This window comes from Coregonus lavaretus (assembly GCF_964263955.1).
Source record: "Coregonus lavaretus genome assembly, chromosome: 33".
NCBI classification, from domain to species: domain Eukaryota; kingdom Metazoa; phylum Chordata; class Actinopteri; order Salmoniformes; family Salmonidae; genus Coregonus; species Coregonus lavaretus.
This window is the reverse complement of record NC_140020.1, coordinates 21,843,152-21,867,753: the sequence shown is the minus strand read 5'-3', so window position 1 is coordinate 21,867,753 and position 24,602 is coordinate 21,843,152. Positions and strand designations below refer to the sequence as shown.

The 24,602-nt window shown below is 42.3% G+C and overlaps 1 protein-coding gene across 1 annotated transcript in view; it reads right to left on the bottom strand.

Annotated features, from left to right (window-relative positions):
• The window catches only part of syne2a (spectrin repeat containing, nuclear envelope 2a), a 242,120-nt gene that overhangs the window by 195,531 nt on the left and 21,987 nt on the right, over window positions 1-24,602 (bottom strand). Inside the window, exons 3-12 of the mRNA XM_084151514.1 lie at window positions 17,741-17,802; window positions 13,041-13,136; window positions 11,171-11,248; window positions 10,837-10,929; window positions 8,857-9,068; window positions 8,319-8,518; window positions 7,833-7,939; window positions 6,136-6,225; window positions 5,799-5,912; window positions 5,204-5,341 (exon numbers count right to left, since the gene is read on the bottom strand). Of these exons, the coding sequence (XP_084007640.1) occupies window positions 5,204-5,341; window positions 5,799-5,912; window positions 6,136-6,225; window positions 7,833-7,939; window positions 8,319-8,518; window positions 8,857-9,068; window positions 10,837-10,929; window positions 11,171-11,248; window positions 13,041-13,136; window positions 17,741-17,802 (1,190 nt within the window). The remainder of the gene's footprint in view (window positions 1-5,203; window positions 5,342-5,798; window positions 5,913-6,135; window positions 6,226-7,832; window positions 7,940-8,318; window positions 8,519-8,856; window positions 9,069-10,836; window positions 10,930-11,170; window positions 11,249-13,040; window positions 13,137-17,740; window positions 17,803-24,602) is intronic.

The following is a 24,602-nucleotide window of genomic DNA, read 5'->3' as shown; positions in this document are numbered from 1 at the left end:
CACACACACACACACACACACACACACACACACACACACACACACACACGGAATTAGAAGAGCAGGTGGTCAAGTGCCTTTAGAAAGTATTCATACCCCTTGACTTATTAGACGTTAGAATCACCTTTGGCAGCGATTACAGCTGTGAGTCTTTCACGGTAAGTCTCGAAGAGCTTTGCACACCTGAATTGTATAATATTTGCACATTATTATTTGCTAAATTCTTCAAGCTCTGTCAAATTGGTTGTGGATCATTGCATGACAGCTTTTTTCAAGTCTTGCCATAGATTTCCAAGCTGATTTAAGTCAAAACTGTAACTAGGCCACTCAGGAACATTCAATGTCATCTTGGTAAGCAATTATATACTGTATATACAGTTGATGTCGGAAGTTTACATACACTTAGGTTGGAGTCCTTAAAACTTGTTTTCAACCACTCCACAAATTTCTTGTTAACAAACTATAGTTTTGGCAAGTCGATTAGGACATCTACTTTGTGCATAACACAAGTCATATTTCCATCAATTGTTTACAGACAGATTATTTCACTTATAATTCACTGTCTCACAATTTCAGTGAGTCGAAGGTTTACATACACTAAGTTGACTGTGCCTTTAAACAGCTTGGACGATTCCAGAAAATGATGTCATGGCTTTAGAAGCTTCTGATAGGCTAATTGACATCATTTGAGTCAATTGGAGGTGTACCTGTGGAAATATTTCAAGGCCAACCTTCAAACTCAGTGCCTCTTCGCTTGACATCATGGGAAAATCAAAAGAAATCAGCCAAGACCTCAGAAAAAAATGGTAGACCTCCACAAGTCTGGTTCATCCTTGGGAACAATTTTCAAACGCCTGAAGGTACCACGTTCATCTGTACAAACAATAGTACGCAAGTATAAACACCATGGGACCACGCAGCCGTCATACCGCTCAGGAAGGAGACGCGTTCTGTCTCCTAGTGATGAACGTACTTTGGTGCGAAAAGGGCAAATCAATCCCAGAACAACAGCAAAGGACCTTGTGAAGATGCTGGAGGAAACAGGTACAAAAGTATCTATATCCACAGTAAAATGAGTCCTATATCGACATAACCTGAAAGGCAGCTCAGCAAGGAAGAAGCCACTGCTCCAAAACCACCATAAAAAAAGCCAGACTACGGTTTGCAACTGCACATGGGGACAAAGATCGTACTTTTTGGAGAAATGTCCTCTGGTCTGATGAAACAAAAATAGAACTGTTTGGCCATAATGAACATCGTTATGTTTGGAGGAAAAAGTCTGTGACTTGCAAGCCGAAGAACACCATCCCAACCGTGAAGCACAGGGGTGGCAGCATCATGCTATGGGGGTGCTTTGCTGCAGGAGGGACTGGTGCACTTCACAAAATAGATCGCGTCATGAGGAAGGAAAATGATGTGGATATATTGAAGCAACATCTCAAGACATCAGTCAGGAAGTTAAAGCTTGGTCGCAAATGGGTCTTCCAAATGGACAATGATCCCAAGCATACTTCCAAAGTTGTGTCAAAATGGCCACTCCCGAGTGGCGCAGTGGTCTAAGGCACTGCATTGCAGTGCTAGCTGTGCCACTAGAGACCCATGGGGCGGCGCGCAATTGGCCCAGCGTCGTCCAGGATAGGGGAGGGAATGGCCGGCAGGGATGTAGCTCAGTTGATAGAGCATGGCGTTTGCAACACCAGGGTTGTGGGTTCGATTCCCACAGGGGGTATGAAAAAAATAAAAAATAAATAATAATTATGTATGCACTAACTGTAAGTCGCTCTGGATAAGAGCGTCTGCTAAATGACTAAAATGTATATGTTAAGGAAAACAAAGTCAAGGTATTGGAGTGGCCATCACAAAGCCCTGAAAAAGCATGTGCGATCAAGGAGGCCTACAAACCTGACTCAGTTACACCAGCTCTGTCAGGAGGAATGGGCTAAAATTCACTCAACTTATTGTGGAAAGCTTGTGGAAGGCTACCCAAAACATTTGACCCAAGTTAAACAATTTAAAGGCAATGCTACCAAATACTAATTGAGTGTATGTAGACTTCTGACCCACTGGGAATGTGATGAAATAAATCATTCTCTCTACTATTATTCTGACATTTCACATTCTTAAAATAAAGTGATGATCCTAACTGACCTAAGACAGGGAATTTTTACTAGGGTTAAATGTCAGGAATAGTGAAAAAAATATTTTAAATGTATTTGGATAAGGTGTATGTAAACTTCCGACTTCAACTGTATATATGTACATATATAGGTTATTGTCCTGCTGAAAGGTGAATTTGTCTCCCAGTATCTGTTGGAAAGCAGACTGAACCAGGTTTCCTCTAGGATTCTGCCTGTGCTTAGGCTCTATTCCGTTTTATCCTAAAAAAGAAACTCCCTAGTCCTTGCCGATGACAAGCAGACCCATGACATGATGCAGCCATCGCCATGCTTGAAGATATGAAGAGTGATACTCAGTAATGTGTTGTGTTGGATTTGCCCCAAACATAACGCTTTGTATTCAGGACATGAAGTTAAATTATTTTCAGTATTACTTTAGTGCCTTATAGCAAACAAGGTGCATGTTTTGGAATATTTTTAGCCTGTACAGGCTTACTTCTTTTCACTCTCATTTAGGTTAGTATTGTGAAGTAACTAGAATATTGTTGATCCATCCTCAGTTTTCTCCTATCACAGCCATTAAACTCTGTAACTGTTTTAAAGTAACCATTGACCTCATGGTGAAATCCCTGAGCGGTTTGCTTCCTCTCTGGCTACTGAGTTAGGAAGGACGCCTGTATCTTTGTAGTGACTGGGTGTATTGATTTGATACACCATCCAAAGTGTAATTAATAACTTCACCATGCTCAAAGGGATATTCAATGTCTACTTTTTTTTATTTTTACCCATCTACCAATAGGTGCCCTTCTTTGCGAGGCATTGGAAAACCTCCCTGGTCTTTGTGGTTGAATCTGTGTTTGAAATTCACTGCTCGACTGAGGGACATTACAGATAATGGTATGTGTTGGGTACAGAGATGAGGTAGTCATTCAAAAATCATGTTAAACACTATTATTGCATACAGAGTGAGTCCATGCAACTTATTATGTGACTTGTTGAGCATAGTTTTACTCCTGAACTTATTTAGGCTTACCATAACAAAGAGGTTGAATACTTATTGACTTTTGAAATTTAATTTGTAAAAAGAAACTAAAAACATAATTCCACTTTGACATTATGGTGTATTGTGTATAGGCCAGTGACACAACATCTCAATTTAATCCTTTTAAATTTCAGGCTGTAACACAACAAAATGTGGAAAAAATCAAAATTCCTTTTCTCATCAATCTACACACAATACCCCTTCATGACAAAGCGAAAACAGGTTTTCAAAATTTTAGCAAATGTATTAAGAACAAAAAACATAAATACTTTATTTACATAAGTATTCATAACCTTTGCTATGATAATCGAAATTCAGCTCAAGTACATCCTGTTTCCATTTATCATCCTTGAGATGTATCTACAACTTGATTGGAGTCCACCTGTGGTAAATTCAATTGATTGGACATGATTTGGAAAGGCACACACCTGTCTATATAAGGTCCCACAGTTGACAGTGCATATCAGAGCAAAAACCAAGCCATGAGGTTGAAGGAATTGTCCGTAGAGCTCTGAGACAGGATTGTGTCGAGGCACAGATCTGGGGAATGGTACCAAAAAATGTCTGCAGCATTGAAGGTCCCCAAGAACACAGTGGCCTCCATCATTCTTAAATGGAAGAAGTTTGGAACCACCAAGACTCTTCTTAGAGCTGGACACCCGGCCAAACTGAGCAATCAGGGGAGAAGGGCCTTGGTCAGGGAGGTGACCAAGAACCCGATGGTCACTCTGACAGAACTCCAAAGTTCCTCTGTGGAGATGGGATAACCTTCCAGAAGGACACCATCTCTGCAGCACTCCATCAATCAGGCCTTTATGGTAGAGTGGCCAGACGGAAGCCACTCCTCAGTAAAAGGCACATGACAGCCCACTTGGAGTTTGCCAAAAGGCACCTAAAGGACTCTCAGACCATGAGAAACAAGCTTCTCTGGTCTGATGAAACCAAGATTGAACTCTTTGGCCTGAATGACAAGTGTCACGTCTGGAGGAAATCTGGCACCATCCCTACGGTGAAGCATGGTGGTGGCAGCATCATGCTGTGGGGAAGTTTTCAGCGGCAGGGACTGGGAGACTAGTCAGGATCGAAGGAAAGATGAACGGAGCAAAGTATAGCGAGATCCTTGATGAAAACCTGCTCCAGGACCTCAGACTGGGGCAAAGGTTCACCTTCCAACAGGACAACAACCATAAGCACACAGCCAAGACAATGCAGGAGTGGCTTCGAGACAAGTCTCTGAATGTCCTTGAGTGGCCCAGCCAGAGTCCGGACTTGAACCCGATCAAACATATCTGGAGAGACCTGAAAATAGCTGTGCAGCAACGCTCCCCATCCAACCTGACAGAGCTTGAGAGGATCAGCAGAGAAGAATGGGAGACACTCCCTAAATACAGTTGTGCCACGCTTGTTGCGTCATACCCAAGAAGACTCGAGGCTGTAATCGATGCCAAAGGTGCAACAAAGTACTGAGTAAAGGGTCTGAATACTTTTGTAAATGTGATATACCAGGTCTTAATACATTTGCAAAATTTTCTAAAAACCTGTTTTTGCTTCGTCATTATGGGGTATTGTGTGTAGATTGATGAGGATATATATATTTTTTTTATCCATTTTAGAATAAGGCTGTAACGTAACAAAATGTGGAAAAAGTGAAGGGGTCTGAATACTTTCCGAATGCACTGTATATATGCTGTATATATACACAGGGCCATGATTCTGTAACAATCATGTGATACCTGATCCATGTCAATGAATTATGTAATTACCCAAAATTAAAATGGAATATGTGATAGTATAACAGGGGCAGCTTCTACAAACTCCCACTGGTGACTGCAGTGAGGCAATAGATGTAATTAGATCACAAAAAAATAACATTAAATAAACCTTTACAAAAAAATAGCTTCTCCTTTTCGATTTATTGAGAAATCATTGAAAATAGATGCCCTTTTTTAATTATTGACTTGGAATTTCAGTTTACTTCCTGAATTGACTGACTTAAATTAAAATTGACCCGAACCCTGGTTATCTCTATATGAGTTTCTCTCACCTTCTCTTCCAGGCGGTCCCAGGCTGCTCTTAGGGCACGTTGCTCCTCGCTGGGCTCCGGGCAGCGTCGCATGGCTCCCAACAGGGGCATCACTGGCCGCCGCTGCTCACTGAAGGAGACCGCAAATGCCTGGAATGCCTGGAGCCCATATAGACGTCACATAGGAAAACATATTATGTATATGACAGAGTGTAACATATAGGCTTTAGCTCAGTGGGCTAATGCAGTCACGTGAATGACCCGGATTAAACATTTGGTTGGTCACACAATGGTCATACAGACCTGAACCGTACTGTGCTGGCTTTCATGTTGTCCATTTCAGCAGTTTCAGCACAGCTCAGGTCGATAAAAATGAGCTGATTTGGCCTGACATTTCTGACATTTCAGTCAAGTTTTCAAGATGGAGCACTTTCAGAACAGAGCATAAACTGTGATGATGCATTTTGTAGTGAAAGTGGTCCATCTTGAAAACTTGACTGCTGAAATGGAAAAAAAAGTTGGGACTGCAATAACAGTGAATTAATCCAAAAAATACTAATTGAGTGAACTATCCCTTAAAGTCAGGGACGGCATGATAGTGTGAAAAAGGTCTAACCTGATACCGCTCTGCATAGGCTTTTTTCTCAGTGGAGGCCCACACCTCCAGCAGCTCCTGATAGGCCCGTTGTAGCCAGCAGGTCACCTCCCGGGCTCTTTGATTGGGTGAGGCCTGGGATCATAACAAGTTACAAAAGAAGGCATTATCAATACAACATCACTCATTCACGCACACTTCACTCTTTCACTCATTTTTACTTGGTCTCCCACTGACATCAATGCAATGTGAAAAGTAGAAGTTAGGATTCACCCCTTATGTTGGAATTCAATCAAACCTGCTATAGCAATGTTTAGGTAGTATTTTTTATTGTGAAATTTGTGCATGCACAGTGTACCTGGTGCAGGGGAGAGACAGCGATGGCGGGGGTGAAGTGAGAGGGCAGATTGATAGGAGAGAGGCAGGGGGGCAGAGCCTGGGTGAACAGCTGCACCACCCCACCAGCAAGAGGAGAGAAGAAGAGGAGGAAAAGGAAAAGGAGGAGGAAGAAGAGAGATAAACATTACAGTGCAGGAATCTGGATGGATGGATGGATCGAAGGAAGGAAGGAGGGTTGGATAGATGGATGGGCAGAAGGGATGGACAGACGGAAGGGACGGACCAGGGGAGAACGACTGCCCCCTCTCATTGAAGCCACGGAAGTTCAAGGCCGACCGTGGTACCGCAGGCATTGTTTTTAGAAAACAGGATCCCCCATTATAGTGACTGGAAAAATGGCAATCTTCGTCGTCAATCATCATGTAGAAAAAAAAATTTTTAAGACAATAATGGCACCAATAATTGCCTCCAGATGTATGTCCTTGAACCAATTTTTTTTTTTTATCGCACACAAAAAAAGTTATAAAGATGATGTAGTTGCTAATGGCAGCCTGCAGTACCCCGGTCGGCCTTCAACTTGAGTTACTCAATGAGAGGGGGCAGCACTGAGCTAGCCTGCAACGTCACTTCCTTGAGTAGCTCAAACTGCGAATGCTATGGGGTTTCCTCTGTCATCTCTCCTCCGTCCGCTCTCCTCCGTGACCCGGAAACCGATAAGTGGTCAAGGAGTGTGTCTGTTCATTAGTAGGCAAATGGAAGAGTGTCCTCCCCTTCTCAATAGCCACCTTTCATCGAGGATACTCATGTTTATCCTGGCGCGGAAGAGTTGTGAAAGGGGATAAAAACATGCACACGTTTAAAAACAATATGCTACTTATTGTTTTATCTATAAAATGCCTTGCACAACTAACTTCATTTGTCATTTTGGGATCCACCCCTGTAAATGTGATTTGCCTAATGTGGAGTGGAGAAGGACAGTCTCATTTCAAGCAAGCGCTATTCCATCCACGTTCACTCTCCTCGCCGACTGTCCTCGATTAACTTTGACCTTTTTCAAAAGGAGGCGATAGAGGACGGAGAAGAGAGGAAGCAGAAGGTGAGCAAATCTAATTGATAAAAGGCCTATGTCTCTATGAGATGCCATCTTAACCGACTTCATTTGGCTTCAACGCGCTATTGAGTCTTCACATGGGAATGAATGGTGTCATGTGATCGATGGCTTTGTCCATTTATATACCGTATACAGTCATTGGGACAGACGGACGGCTGGAAGGACAGACGGATGGAAGGACAGATGGACAAACAGACGGACAGACAATTATGAACAAAAGGAAGAGAGATTGACTGCAAAGCAGGAGAATGGGTACATCTCAGTAGTCTAACATCCTCTCCTTCAGCTATGCTAATTTAACAACTAAACATAAGATAGTTGAAAAGCACAATGCACTATGACTGAAGCATATAATAGCATATTGCTTACAGCAGGCACATTCAAATCTGGACCTCGAAGCCAGTTCCACTGGCTGACTTTCATTATTTCCCTCTAATCAAGGACTGATTTCGACCTGGGACACCAGGTGGGTGCAATTAATTATCAGGCAGAACAGAAAAACCAGCACTACTCCGGACCTTCAGGCTCGGATTTGCATACCCCTAGCCTACAGTATACTGTAAGTGGTTTGCACAAGGTGGGGAAATGGGAACGTGACCGCTGACCTGCAGGTCATCATCGTCGGGTGGTGTGGGGAGGTCATTGGAATATTGCAGGAACTGTGCCACGTAGGTCATGATGGACTTTTCGTCTGGGTCTTTCACGTCAATGTCTAAAATTAAAAGAGACAAAGCCACATTCAATGAAACTCCCATAGTAATTTTTATGTAATGTATATCATGTAATGTACAGTATATTGTCTTGTTTCTTTGTCAACATCATGGCATCACCTTATGAAGACCGACTAACTCCTCAACTTTATTTTTTTGGGGGGGGGGGGGGGGGGGGGGGCGGGGGTTTCGATCTCCTTTTGTATTGACAGGACAGATGGAAAGTTTGGAGATCAGGAAAAAAATGGGGTGGCTGATTTGAGACTCGAACCCCCGTCGCCAGGGGGTATGCATAGTCCGGTGTCAGTAGTGTTACCGTTCAACCAGACTCCGGCACTATACCAAGTTTTCTTGTTTTATCTAATATGGACTGGTCCTCACCCTGGGGCTCCAGCAGACGGGGGATGTGCAGCTCCTGCTCAGCCAGATGGAAGGCCTCCTCCAGATTCTGCTGGTTGCTTCTAGACTGGGCCTGAGTTAGGTCCACCAGGTCTGGTCTCAGAGAACACAGGATGGCCAGGAATGCCACCCCACTGCGCCAGCTGCACTTAAAGTCCTTGATGCTGAGGGAGCAGTCAGCCCTGGCGGGAGGGAAGTAGGAAGGGAGATAGAGAGATAGGGGGAAAGACACAGAGAGAGAGAGAGAGAGAGAGAGAGAGAGAGAGAGAGAGAGAGAGAGAGAGAGAGAGAGAGAGAGACAGAGAGAGAGAGAGAGAGAGAGAGAGAGAGAGAGAGAGAGAGAGAGAGAGAGAGAGAGAGAGAGAGAGAGAGAGAGAGAGAGAGAGAGAGAGAGAGAGAGAGAGAGAGAGAAGGAAGACAATTTTAACAACATTTTAAGAAATCATGCATGGTGGTGTGTGTTCATGTGTGTCTGTTTATGTCTGTGTGTGTTATAGAAATACATGTAGGCGGAATCCACCTTTGGCACTGGTCTCGGACCCACATCAGCAGGGCCTTCTTGGCCGAGACGCGGAAGCGGGCGTGGAGGGGTGATGCGCGCCCTCGAGGGGCGGGACTACCCGGGGTTGGGCTTCCCAGGGCAGGGCTACTGGAGCGAGAGTCCAGACTGGCCAGGGAGTCCAAGGAAGAGTGACGTGAGCCGAAGGACAGTGTGCTGGCCAGCTCCTCAATCTGGGACACAAAGCAGATAGCGATTGAATATTGGGGAACACTGATTTGCATTGGAAGAGAGTCCTTTTCCTCAAAATGAAGTAGTTTACATTGTATTTTTTCATAGCTATTCTCTAACAGTGTTTCTTTCTTCTAGGTTTTTTTTCCAGGCCACTATGCTTCTGCTTCTCCTTGCTCTTTGGGATCTAGGTCAGGTTAATGCGAAAACACTTGTGCCTGATGTAAAAAGGGCTTTATAAATACACTTTATAAACCAGGGTCTTCCATCTGGCCCTACTAATCAGACCCCCTTGAATGTACTGTCGCATTTCAATTTCACATTGACATATAACCACCCCACACTACCTCCCTGTAGTATCTAAACAAAAAGTCCTCCCTCCTCTGTCCTTCTATATAGAACCAAACTGACTGAGAACACTCCTGTAAGTTATTGTATTCAGCATTGTTCCTGAGCAGAAACTAAATGCAAAGTCTATTTCCCAGGGCTCGTCTACACTACATGAATGGAGAGTCTCTTGTACTTTGAGGCCATTGAAGCTATAGGTGTGGTTAAAGAGACAGAATACCTCAAGGACACAGGATATGTTCTGTAATGTAATACGGTATTATCTAGCCATTATATCCCTGATATCAAAACCATCAAAGTCAGAAAAGAAGGGTTTTACGGGAACTCACATTGTTACAGGATGTTTCACACTGTTACACTCCTTATATTGGTTGAAATATTGATACAAATACTAAACTAAATGTTCACTTTTTTAATAAGAATCAAGCTTTTGTGCTGACCAATCAATGGTCTCTGGACATTTCATAAGTCATCTATAAACGATGTCTATCAAGCAGCAATACCAGTATATTGAAATGTTAGACAATATAGCATGAATAGCCATGCCAATGTAGTCTGGTGTCATATTATGTAGAGCAATAAGATTGATATTATCATTGCATCCACATTTAAACTAACTATTGAATGCACAGTGCAAAACATATTATTGCTTGTTTGCACCGTAAAAAATGCGGAATGTGACAGAATTCGTCACCAAGAGCCTTTTCACAATACTGAGCCGAGCCAAACCAAGCTGACCTGTAGTGCGCTGGCCTGGTTACGCATCCACCATAGTTGCTGGAAAAGTGCTGGAAAGGACAATGTGAAAATCAAATATCCAAGCCAGCACAGAACAGTTTGGTTCGGCATGAGGGTTCGGCAACACAGAGATTTTCTTGTCCAAAAAATTACTAATTGAGCCAATCGTTTTTCAAAGGGGATCATCCGTTGACGGATAATGGACAACAGAGATTGTCTGTCAACAAACGCACAATATGTCCGCTTTTGTGTGTATGCAACTAGTCCAAAACATTTTTACGAGTTGAACTTTTGACAGACAGAAAAGGAAAATGATGAATGCATGCGTTTTCATACATCTCTGTGTAGCCTTATGCTTTGAACACACCGACTGTGTCATTGCGCAAAATAGTATGCAGCATCATCTAGTTATGTGTGCAACAACATTCACCTTCTGCTGCCATTTCTGTCAACCCGATTACGCATACAGTTTGACGCATACCTTCGATAAATCCAACGTATGCACCACACAGAACGCACTGCAACTGCCTCTGCAACACAATGCTGCAAGGCAAACGCAGCATTCCATTGGAAATGAATGTACTTCTGGTGTACCAAAACGCAATGACACAGTCGGTGTGTTCAAAGCGTTAGCCTGATAGTGTGAAAAGGGTACGTCATGGGCTAAACTGTGCAGACACCCACGTGACAGTGGAGGATGATGGTCCATATGAGGCCCAGGATGATGGAGGGGCGTCCGTCAATGATGTCCGGGATGTTGATGTTCACCAGTTTAACCTGGATTTGGGTTAACAGAGGCATGCTATTAGAACAAGCCAACCCCTGACACACCATTTTACATTTACATTTTAGTCATTTAGCAGATGCTCTTATTCAGAGCAACTTACAGTTACAGTTTTTTCGATCACAATACTTAGAAAATATCAAATCTATTATTGTATTTATAAAATGTAGCATTATTTTTGTTTTAATTTGTCTGCCTTATCAGATTCTTCCACACTCACACATGCGCTCTTACCGATTTCTTCTTGAGGAAGTTCAAGGCCGTCTGAATGTTACCCCTGTGCTGAAAAAACCCGTGGCCCCTCTCCCGTTGCTGTGGGAGAAAAAAATTATCAACACGTTCCCTGAATCCCAAATCAACCTGTAGCCCCGACCCTGAGTGAATCAGTCCCGAATTAGAGGGAAAGATCGGTTGCATTCCAGGCCGACTACATTGCAGTAGTGCAACGTGGATCAACAAATTATTGCATGCCACGTAATCGACTACACAGTTGGGCACCAATTGCTATATTATATGATGGAGTTAGCTGATATCTTAAACACCTATCCCAGCAGGGTACCCTTACGAAAAAAGATTGCAGTCAGAGTGCAGTATAACTGCAGTATGCTTCAAATACTGCATCCAAAATAACACCGTTTTTTTTACTGCAGTAATTTTGCAGTGTTTTTTTAATTTTTATTTCACCTTTATTTAACCAGGTAAGCCAGTTGAGAACAAGTTCTCATTTACAACTGCGACCTGGCCAAGATAAAGCAAGTGTAACTGCAGTTAGAGTGCAGTATAACTGCAGTTCAACTGCAGTACACTGCAGTTATTCTGCAATTACTTCGTCCAAAATACCCCAGTCGACTGCAGTTACAACTTTTTTTGTAAGGGTGAGATCTGGCAGGCGACTGCAATGTAGCCAGCCTGGAACTCAGTCAATAATATAATATATTTCATTTAGCAGACACTTTCATCCAAAGCAACTTGGTCATAAGTGCATACATTTCCCTATGGGTGGCCCCAGCGGGAATCAAACCCACGATCGCTATGCTCTACCAACTGAGCCATACAGGGCCAGTGAAAGTCAATAGTGCTACGGCCCTTCAGGACTGTTACTGAATATCCCTTGTGGCGTAAGGGGTACCTTCTTGTCCATTTTACCATGTACAATGACTTATACTGTAAGCTGCCAGGTCTCCCTCGAAAAAAGGGATCCCTTATCTCAAGGTATTTCTTGGTTAAATATAGGTTACATTTATAAAATGTATAAATAAAATAATACAAATCTGGTATCACTGTATTTGGATAGTCCCAAATTCTGTTGATGGTTTGTAGATGTTCAATAGATGATCAACAACTGTCATTTCAACTAACTATTCACTAACTAGCGATGTGCTTAATTCCCTTTCAAGACGATTCGATATGCATCTAGTTACATGGGCTCCGATATGGTACAGGAATGATACATTTTAGCTTGAAATGATTTGATGAGATTCGTTTTGATTAGAGGAACGAATCGATGTGATTCGGTTCGATGCAATACAATACGATTCCATGCACTAACTAATTTCAACAGCACATTTGATCAAAATAACCTAACAAATTACATTGGTTGTCACTGAACTAATAAAGCCTAATATTGCGCAAGCCATTTTATAAACATTTGAATGCTGAAGGTGATGTGCAGATGTGCCAGATCAGGAATAGGCCTACCTCTCATTGCTCAGTGCACACACTTTTACTAGGCTGCTGATATTGCCTGGGGTTGCTCGATATGCAAAATAACTGTCAACATAATTACATGCTTAGTTCGACACTGAAGGTGAGGACACAGTTGTCACAAAAGAAGAGAGGTATTTCCGGAAGGTAGAAAGAAAGTCATTTTTGCAAATAATGTTAATGAACTGGCAATTTGTAATGTTCGAATCGATTTTCTGATCGATGCATTCTACATTTGGATTGGTTTGGGGTCCCGCAGAGCGATGCACTCATATCTTAAACATTTGAACCGGGGACTGATGTGTATCGGTGAATCATTACATCCCTACCACTAACCCTAACCCTAAGCCTGACCCCTATCCTAACCCTAAACTTAACCCTCTCATGGGGGATCACTCACCATGCGCTGGCCGCTCATCACCTCGAGCAGGTCAAGGAGGCACGCCCCATCTCTAAGGTCAGAGAACAGGTCCAGCACTGTTGTGGGAGGGCTCCTCTGGGACAACACAAAGAACAACAACTATTATAATCCATGAGGTACTATAACTCATATGATGACTTGGGTGAGACAAATTGATTGGCTGATCCAAAATATTACAAGAGATGCTGAAAACGCACTACCTCTTCATGCTATTTAAACTTTTTATAAACACATCAATGAACCTACAGTATATGAATCATACTGGAGCAAATTATATTTTGGGCACAGAAAAGTTGAAATCAGTGAGGGGGCCTTGTGTATATAGGTCTTCTTACAGAGGTAATAAGATATAATAGATCACAGGTTATCCCTTTTATGATGAGAGATTGAAGTAGTTAGAATCTGGTGCTGAGCAACGTGGATGTGGGGGTGGAGGTGGGAAGGGGGGTCAGCTCACCTTACAACCTGCTAGCCTGCTCCTCTGCCCAGGCTCTATTAATACTTTAGCCCCCTGTCGTACAACCCCCCTTCACTTCACTGTGCAATGAGTCAGCATTTGACAGGCTGCTGTAAGTCAAGTCTAGTAGTGCTAATGTCCTAATGAGCCCTTCACAACAGTGAAGGCAATCACAGAGCTACGCGCAGTGAGAGATTTAACAAGTTCTCCCCAGAGGCACGACTCGTTTCAAATAAATATAAACTACCAGTCAAAAGTTTGGACACACCTACTAATTTTTACTACTCATTTTTACTATTTTCTACATTGTAGAATAATAGTGAAGACATCAAAACTATGAAATAACACATATGGAATCATGTAGTAACCAAAAAAGTGTTAAACAAATCAAAATATATTTTATATTCTTCAAAGTAGCCACCCTTTGCCTTGATGACAGCTTTGCACACTCTTGGCATTCTCTCAACCAGCTTTATGAGGAATGCTTTTCCAACAGTCTTGAAGAAGTTCCCACATATGCTGAGCACTTGTTGGCTGCTTTTCCTTCACTCTGCGGTCCAACTCATCCCAAACCATCTCAATTGGGTTGAGGTTGGGTGATTGTGGAGGCCAGGTCATCTGATGTAGCATCATCACTCTCCTTCTTGGTCAAATAGCCCTTACACAGCCTGGAGGTGTGTTTTGGGTCATTGTCCTGTTGAAAAACAAATGATAGTCCCACTACCCTAAACCAGATGGGATGGCGTATCGCTGCTGAATGCTGTGGTAGCCATGCTGGTTAAGTGTGCCTTGAATTCTAAATAAATCACAGACAGTGTCACCAGCAAAGCACCCCCACACCATCACACCTCCTCCTCCATGCTTCACGGTGGGAACCACACATGGGGAGATCATCCGTTGACCTACTCTGCGTCTCACAAAGACACAGCGGTTGGAACCAAAAATCTCACATTTGGACTCATCATACCAAAGGACAGATTTCCACCGGTCTAATGTCCATTGCTCGTGTTTCTTGGCCCAAGCAAGTCTCTTCTTCTTATTGGTGTCCTTTAGTAGTGGTTTCTTTGCAGCAATTCGACCATGAAGGCCTGATCACGCAGTCTCCTCTGAACAGTTGATGTTGAGATGTGTCTGTTGCTTGAACTCTGTGAAGTCTTTATTTGTGCTGCAATCTGAGGTGCAGTTAACTCTAATGAACTTATCCTCTGCAGCAGAGGTAACTCTGGGTCTTCCTTTCCTGTGGCGGTCCTCATGAGAGCCAGTTTCATCATAGCGCTTGATGGTTTTTGCGACTGCACTTGAAGAAACCTTCAAAGTTCTTGATATTTTCCGTATTGACTGACCTTCATGTCTTAAAGGAATGATGGACTGTCATTTCTCTTTGCTTATTTGAGCTGTTCTTGCCATAATAGGGCTATCTTCTGTATACCACCTCTACCTTGTCACAACACAACTGATTGGCTCAAACGCATTAAGAAGGAAATAAATTCCACAAATTAACTTTTATGAAGGCACACCTGTTAATTGAAATGCATTCCAGGTGACTACCTCATGAAGCTGGTTGAGAGAATGCCAAGAGTGTGCAAAGCTGTCATCAAGGTAAGAATCTCAAATATAACATATATTTTGATTTGTTTAACACTTTTTCAGTTATTACATGATTCCATATGTGTTATTTCATAGTTTTGATGTCTTCACTATTATTCTACAATGTAGAAAATAGTAAAAATTAAGAAAAACCCTTGAATGAGTAGGTGTGTCCAAACCTTTGACTGGTACTGTATATACTTTATATATATTTTGGGGGGGAGAGTTTTTATGTATTTATTAAGATAGGACAGTGAAGAGGAAACAGGAAAGGTGGGAGATATTGTGAGTCAAATGGGCAGTGGGTCGGATTCAAACCCTACTCTGGTATACATGTTTGCCGGAGTCTGGGATACTAACCGCTGGACCACACAGGCCATACTCCTCATGGTTTTAACCTGAACACATCAGAGTCATGGAAGTCTTCGACAGTAATGACAGCTGATTTCAGTTTTTAGCAACAGATCTGACAAGAAGTGTCTTTATAGTCTCATGACTATAAACAATTATCTTTGTAAGCTTATGAAGTTGGCTTTGTGCCAAACAGTGGCTTGAGTGTGTGTATTTTGTATGCTGACCTCACAAAATGATAATAAAGTTATAGTATATTACGCTCATAACAGCATCATGTAGAGACTACACGAGGGATGTTTTACGAGTGGTGTTACCGGTTAAGTTTGGACAGGGCGTTGCAGATGAGAGTGGTGAGGTTATCCATCTTAAAATAGCATGTTTCAGTTCAAAAGCGTCTCCTGAAAAGTAAAATGGACGGGGGAGCTGTGACGATTTACAGTTGAAGTCGTAAGTTAACATACACTTAGGTTAGAGTAATTAAAACTCGTTTTTCAACCACTCCACAAATGTCTTGTTAACAAACTATAGTTTTGGCAAGTTGGTTAGGACATCTACTTTGTGCATGACACAAGTCATCTTTCCAACAATTGTTTACAGACAGATTATTTCACTTATAATTCACTGTATCACAATTCCAGTGGGTCAGAAGTTTACATACACTAAGTTGACTGTGCCTTTAAACAGCTTGGGAAATTCCAGAAAATGATGTCATGGCTTTAGAAGCTTCTGATAGGCTAATTGACATCATTTGAGTCAATTGGAGGTGTACCTGTGGATGTATTTCAAGGACTACCTTCAAACTCAGTGCCTCTTTGCTTGACATCATGGGAAAATCAAAAGAAATCAGCCAAGACCTCAGAAAAAGAATTGTAGACCTCCACAAGTCTGGTTCATCCTTGGGAGCAATTTCCAAATGCCTGAAGGTACCCCGTTCATCTGTACAAACAATAGTACGCAAGTATAAACACCATGGCACCACGCAGCCGTCATACTGCTCAGGAAGGAGACGCGTTCTGTCTCCTAGAGATGAACGTACTTTGGTGCGAAAAGTGCAAATCAATCCCAGAACAACAGCAAAGGACCTTGTGAAGATGCTGGAGGAAACAGGTACAAAAGTATCTATATCCACAGTAAAACAAGTCCTATATCGACATAACCTGAAAGGCCGCTCAGCAAGGAAAAAGCCACTGCTCCAAAACCGCCATTAAAAAAGCCAGACTACGGTTTGCAACTGCACATGGGGACAAAGATCGTACTTTTTGGAGAAATGTCCTCTGGTCTGATGAAACAAAAATAGAATTGTTTGGCCATAATGAACATCGTTATGTTTGGAGGAAAAAGGGGGACGCTTGCAAGCCGAAGAACACCATCCCAACCGTGAAGCACGAGGGTGGCAGCATCATGCTGTGGGGGTGCTTTGCTGCAGGAGGGACTAGTGCACTTCACAAAATAGATGGCATCATGAGAAAGGAAAATTATGTGGATATATTGAAGCAACATCTCAAGACATCAGTCAGGAAGTTAAAGCTTGATCGCAAATGGGTCTTCCAAATGGACAATTACTTCCAAAGTTGTGGAAAAATGGCTTAAGGACAACAAAGTCAAGGTATTGGAGTGGCCATCACAAAGCCCTGACCTCAATCCTATAGAACATTTGTGGGCAGAACTGAAAAAGCGTTTGCGAGCAAGGAGGCCTACAAACCTGACTCAGTTACACCAGCTCTGTCAGGAGGAATGGGCCAAAATTCACCTAACTTATTGTGGGAAGCTTGTGGAAGGCTACCCGAAACGTTTGACCCAAGTTAAACAATTTAAAGGCAATGCTACCAAATACTAATTGAGTGTATGTAAACTTCTGACCCACTGGGAATGTGATTAAATAAATACAAGCTGAAATAAATCATTCTCTCTACTATTATTCTGACATTTCACATTCTTAAAATAAAGTGGTGATCCTAACTGACCTTTAAATTAGGATTAAATGTCAGGAATTGTGAAAAACTGAGTTTAATGTATTTGGCTAAGGTGTATGTAAACTTTCGACTTCAACTGTATCTCCAGATATCTATTTGTGTCTCTTCTCTCTTTTCATGTTCATAACTTAAACCTATTCAAGTTATATCTATCCAGGCAATCACGTAATGTTGCTATACTCCATCTTAGACTCATGTTGCCTGACACACACACACGAATGCACAGACGCAAGCACGCATGCCCACACATACACAGACACACACACATACATACACACACACACTGGACTTTCCATCTTTAGACTCACCTTAGATAGTTGAGCATTGATCCAATTGGTGAAGGTTCTCTTCTGAATCTGTTCTTGCTCCACTATTGGGAAAAGAAAGACGCTACATTACATAGTCTGCATCACAAATGGCACCGTATTTATAGTGCACCACTTTTTACCAGGGCCCATATGGCTCTGGTCAAAAGTAGTGCATTATATAGGGAAGAGGGTGCCATTTGGGACACATCCAATTGGTGGTACAACTGGTGGCTAGAGTATACATTGGTCGAAGAGTCAAGAATAATTTGAAATTAGTTGTTTGTTCCAACATAGAAGAAAAGGGTCAATATTGCAGAAATATTTTAATAAATAGCATCAATTTTCTGTGTTACAGTATGTCTTGTTCACACTTTGAGTATGATGCATTCATCAGTGAAATCACCATGAATTTTGCAGTAAAGTTGAATGAATCAGTCAGAAATTCTCCATTGCATATGATGTATGCAATATCCATATAACTTTCACAAATATAGACTGAAAAACACACGTTAGCTCTTTAGACAACTGCTGTCCAAATTGTGATGCGACTAAATAAGGCCAAACTTACCAAAGTCAGAGTATTCAGGGACCTCTGTCTCCATTTCAGATTGTTGACCCTTCATTCTTAAGCTGCCCAGTGGATCATGACCAGACACAAAACTCCACTTATGACCCTCTCTGTCTCTCTGTCTCTCTGTCTCTCTGTCTCTCTGTCTCTCTGTCTCTCTGTGTCTCTGTGTCTCTGTGTCTCTGTGTCTCTGTGTCTCTGTGTCTCTGTGTCTCGTCTCTCTGTCTCTCTCTCTCTCTCTCTCTCTCTCTCTCTCTCTCTCTCTCTCTCTCTCTCTCTCTCTCTCTCTCTCTCTCTCTCTCTCTCTCTCTCTCTCTCTCTCTCTCTCTCTCTCTCTCTCTCTCTCTCTCTCTCTCTCTCTCTCTCTCTCTCTCTCTCTCTCTCTCTCTCTCTCTCTCTCTCTCTCTCTCTCTCTCTCTCTCTCTCTCTCTCTCTCTCTCTCTCTCTCTCTCTCTCTCTCTCTCTCTCTCTCTCTCTCTCTCTCTCTCTCTCTCTCTCTCTCTCTCTCTCTCTCTCTCTCTCTCTCTCTGACTCTCTTCTCTGTCTGACTCTCTTCTCTGTCTCTCTCCTTGAGTATCAGTGTATCATGACCAGACACAAAACTCCACTTACAACTCAAAATATCTCTCTCCCACTCTCTCTCTCCCTCTCTTTCTCTGTGATTGCCGACAGATTCCTTTCAGACCATTCCTTACAGTGGGGCAAGGTTTCTTCCTGTGCTAATTAAGGATAGCTAGAGACAGCTTTGGTTCTGGGATCTGGCCAAGGTGTTCATGATACATGACGGGACAGGCTCCAAAAAATGTAAGACATACTCACCACACACCCACACCCACACACACACACACACACACATACACACACACACACACACACACAGGCAAAAAGGGTTTATAGGGCCAAAAGACTGCACCAATATGTGCTCCAAGACTGTGACACACCTTTCTCTCTCTCTCGCTCTCTCTCACACAGACACAAAGACACATTCTAGAGGCTGGTGGGATTATAACTAAAGGCTGCCTCTCCATGCCTCTTGGTCCTAGGCTTTGGGATAGTTAAAAGGCCAGTGCCATAGGACCTGAGGGACCTACTGGGTACATAACTTAAAAGCATGTCTGACATGTATTGGGGTGCACAATCGTGGATTGATTTAAAAACCAATAGAATAATCTTTAAATGAATTCTTAAACTCACAGGCAGCTAGTGCAGAGACCTTAAAACCAGTGCAATTTCTGCTCTCCATCTGGTCTTGGTCAGTACCCGTGCTGCAGCATTCTGTATGTTTTGCAAATGGCTTTCTTGGGTAGACCACACAGGAGAGCATTATAGTAGTCAAGCCTCTCTGTATCAGTCTGAGAGAAAAACGGCCGCACCTTGGCAATGTTCCTCAGGTGGTAAAATATATTTTGGTCACATTCCTAATGTGTGATTTGAAATTGAGATCAGAATCTAAAATAACACCTAGGTTTTTTATCTTGTGTTTTATCTTTATTGCCCGTGAATTAAAATGTGCGGCCAGATTCTCTCTCTGTGCTTTGGCTCCAACAATAAGTACCTTGGTCTTGTCTTGATTTCGCTGGAGGAAGTTGTGAGCCATCCAAGTATTTAAATCACTAATAGAGTCTAATAATTTATCCGTGGAGCTAAAATCCTCCGGTGACACAGAAATGTAAAGTTGTGTATCGTCTGCGTAGCAGTGAAAATCAATGCTGTGCTTTCTGATAACGCTGCCAAGGGGTGACATATATAAACTGAACAGTACCGGACCCAAAATCTAACTTTGTGGAACACAATATGTGACAAAAAACTCTCAACTGGTTAAATAGGTCCTAAAGCAATTTAGAACTGGACCTGAGAGGCCAACCCACCTCTCCAGTCTGTCTAGAAGGACATCATGGTCAACAGTGTTGATTGCAGCACTTAAATCCAAGACACCCCCTCCTGTCCAGCTCAGGCGTTCGGCGTCGCCAGCGTTCTAGCTGCTGCCAAACCTGCTGCTGGCAACGCCCTTCACTCATCAACCCCAGACTTGTCTCGTCATCATTACACACACCTGGTTCCAATCCCCACTCTATCACTGTCATTTGTCTTTGTCTGTCATTGTATATGTTGCTTGTTTTCCTGAGAGGTATCTCTCCTACTATTTCCTGAGTACTTTATATTTTGCACTGTGGGTTTCATCCCACTTTAAGCTATGGTGCTTTAATAAATTCAGTAGTTCTAAACCTGCGACTGCCTCCTGCCTCCTGCCTACTCCTCTCTACACTTGTGACAGTTCGGCATCTGTATTGGCTCTAAGATTTTGCCTAAGAATAGGTTGGAGATTGGCTGAAAATATCTAAGCGCTGAAGAATCTAGAATACTAGCAGTTTTTTAGAGCAGTGGGGAAAGTGCCTGTGAACAGGGAGTGATTAACAATAGCTTGCACTTCTTCAGATATGCAATTAAAAGCTGTTTTGAAGAAGGTGGGGGGGATAGGATCGAGAAGGCTTAAGTTGTAATATCACTTTCTTGAGCATGTCTGTGTCAACCAGGGAAAATAAATCCATAGTGCCTTTGCGTGGTAGGCTAGGACACATCATCAAACTTCTAATCAGGTCTTGACTGATACCAAGCCTAACGTTTGTTATCTTATCTCTGAAATATGTCGCAAACTCATCACATTTAGATGTGTAGGAAAGTTCACATAGATTTGCAGGGGTAGGATTTATCAGGCCATCAATGGTTGAGAAGAGTACTCTCAAATTATTCTGATTATTAGTGATCAAGTTAGAAAAATGAGCCCGTCTGGCATTTCAAATTGCCTTATTATACAGTACCAGTCAAAAGTTTGGACACACCTACTCATTCAAGGGTTTTTCTTTATATTTACTATTTTCTACATTGTAGAACAATCGTGAAGACATCAAAACTATGAAATAACACATATGGAATCATGTAGTAACCAAAAAATAGTTAAACAAATCAAAATATATTTTAGATTTTAGATTCTTCAAAGTAGCCACCCTTTACCTTGATGACAGCTTTGCACACTCTCAACTAGCTTCACCTGGAATGCTTTTCCAACAGTCTTGAAGGAGTTCCAACATATGCTGAGCACGTTGGCTGCTTTTCCTTCACTCTGCGGTCCAACTCATCCCAAACCATCTCAATTGGGTTGAGGTTGGGTTATTGTGGAGGCCAGGTCATCTGATGCAGCACTCCATGACTCTCCTTCTTGGTCAAATAGCCCTTACGCAGCCTGGAGGTGTGTTAGGTCATTGTCGTGTTGAAAAACAAATGATAGTACCACTGAGCACAAACCAGATGGGATGGCGTATCGCTGCAGAATGCTGTGGTAGCCATGCTGGTTATGTGTGCCTTGAATTCTAAATAAATCACAGACAGTGTCACCAGCAAAGCACCCCCACACCATCACACCTCCTCCTCCATGCTTCATGGTGGGAACCACACATGCAGAGATCATCCGTTCACCTACTCTGCGTCTCTCAAAGACACGGTGGTTGGAACCAAAAATCGGACATTTGGACACATCAGACCAAAGGACAGATTTACACCGGTCTAATATCCATTGCTTGTTTCATGGCCCAAGCAAGTCTCTTGTTCTTATTGGTGTCCTTTAGTAGTGGTTTCTTTGCAGTAATTCGACCATGAAGGCCTGATTTACGCAGTCTCCTCTGAACAGTTGATGTTGAGATGTGTCTGTTACTTGCACTCTGTGAAGCATTTATTTGGGCTACAATTTCTGAGGCTAATAACTCTAATGAACTTATCCTCTGCAGCAGAGGTAACTCTGGGTCTTCCATTCCTGTGGCGGTCCTCATGAGAGACAGTTTCATCATAGCGCTTGATGGTTTTTGCGACTGCACTTTCAAAGTTCTTGACATTTTCCGTATTGACTGACCTTCATGTCTTAAAGGTTGGAGTGGCGCAGTGGTCTAAGGCACTGCATCGCAGTGCTAGCTGTGCCACTAGAGATCCTGGTTCGAGTCCAGGCTCTGTCGCAGCCGGCCGCAACCGGGAGACCCATGGGCGGCGCACAATTGGTCCAGCGTCGTCCAAGGTAGGGGAGGGTTTGGCCGGCAGGGATGTGGGTTCATTTCCCACGGGGGGCCAGTATGAAAAAAATTTATAAAACGTATGCATTCACTAACTCTAAGTCGCTCTGGATAAGAGCGTCTGCTAAATGACTAAAATGTAAAACAAAAAATGTAAATGTTAAAGTAATGATGGACTGTCGTTTCTCTTCACTTATCTGAGCTGTTCTTGCCATAATATGGACTTGGTCTTTTACCAAATTGGGCTATCTTCTGTATACCACCCCTACCTTGTCACAACACAGCTGATTGGCTCAAAAAATTAAGAAGGAAAGAAATTCCACAAATTGACTTTTAATGCATTCCATGTGACTACCTCATGAAGCTGGTTGAGAGATTGCCAAGTGTGTGCAAAGCTGTCATCAAGGCAAAGGGTGGCTGGTTTGAAGAATCTCAAATATAACATATATTTTCAGTTGTTTAACATTTTCTTGGTTACTACATGATTCCATATGTGTTATTTCATAGCTTTGATATCTTCACTATTATTATACAATGTAGAAAAGAGTAAAAATAAAGAAAAACCTTGGAATGAGTAGGTGTGTCCAAACTTTTGACTGGTACTGTATATGCCAATTTGTTCTCTCAGAATATCATAATGGTTCTGCAACTTTGACTTTCTCCACTTCCGCTCTGCCTTCTTCAATTTCTCTTTCATTAATTAGTTTCCTCACTCATCCAATGGGCTCTCCGTTTGGATGTGGCTTTTTTCAACTTTACTGGAGCTATGGCATCAATGGTTGCCCTTAATCTGCTAGTGAAGTTATTAACTAAATCATCACAAGAGGAGGGCAGAATAGGTGATGGAGTATTGTTCATACACTCAATACAATCTGTAGCAACTTCAGAGGTAAGATAGCTTTTCTTAATAATGTGTTAGCACAGTATTACCCTGGTAGTAGTAAAAAAAAATACACAGTGGAGATCAGACAAGGCAACATCAACAATAGAGGATATGTCAATAGAAAGCCACTTGGTAATAACCAGGTCCAGAGGATGGCTGCGGTTATAGGTGGGCACACACAGGCAAAGGGGGTGCAAAGAACTGCACCACGTAGTCCCCAGACCAGGGCCCATATCTACAAGACATCCCAGAAAAGGTCCTAGGAATCCTGTTAAAACCCGTTTTAATACAATAAAGCACTCCCAGCTCAGAGTAGATTTTAGGATGATGTTAAGACACTGCCCAGACACTCTGAGCCAGGAGTAAAATCAACTCATAAAAGTTTCTCACCTGGTAATCATGACCGTTTGAGGTATCGCAAAGGAAAGAGTGATAACGCTCATTGGCATTGTTGCAAATGATGAGGAATAACCAATCGCAATGAAGCATCGCCAGCTGTGAATTCTATAACACGCCTCAACCATCAAACATTGCAATGGTAAAACGTTTGATATAATTTTTGACTAATACGTTTTTTTAATCAATTCTGATGGCTGTTAAAAGCAGAATTTGTATAATAGGCAATTACTGTTATATCAACACAACCGTTTAACAACTCTAAATAGCTTTGGCTCAGTAGGCATCAAATTACTTGCCAATAATGTTGCATAAAACATTTGAAAACTTATTTGTAATCTTAAAACAGGTTTTAACAGGATTCCTATGACTTTTTGAGACGCTTAGTGTATACGGCCCCTTCCACCAAACATAGAGCACTCTTAAAGCTAGACTCAGCGATATGATGTAGATGCAGAAAGTAAACAGCATAGTGGGTACAACTTCTCCGCTGTTTTGGTGGCCTGGCTACCACGCTGTGAACAGCGTGAAGCAAACCTGTGCACATACACAGATACTGTGTGTGACTGTGTGAGAGCGAAGTCTTCCATCTCGCTCATCTCAATATCTGCGGTGCTGCTCGTGGCAATGAGGCTGAGTCTACCTTTAACTTCAGTTCCACTCCATTAACAACCAGAAATATTTCAGACCCAGCGACTCAACACTTTTATTGCATCAACAACAGCCATTAACCTTTTGAGCCATCCAACCATTATTAGCAAACTGTCAAACTTTCAGTTGTTTGACAGTGGCACAACATTGCATGGGAAGCTCAAGCTTTACAAGAGTGTATGACTCCATAGTGCATAACCATAAATATACAGTAGCTGAAGTTATTTCCCAGTCAGTGTTTGTCTAAGAAAGCAAAGCATAACAATGGCACTCTTGCTTGTTTGTATAAAGCCGGTTATGGCAGAA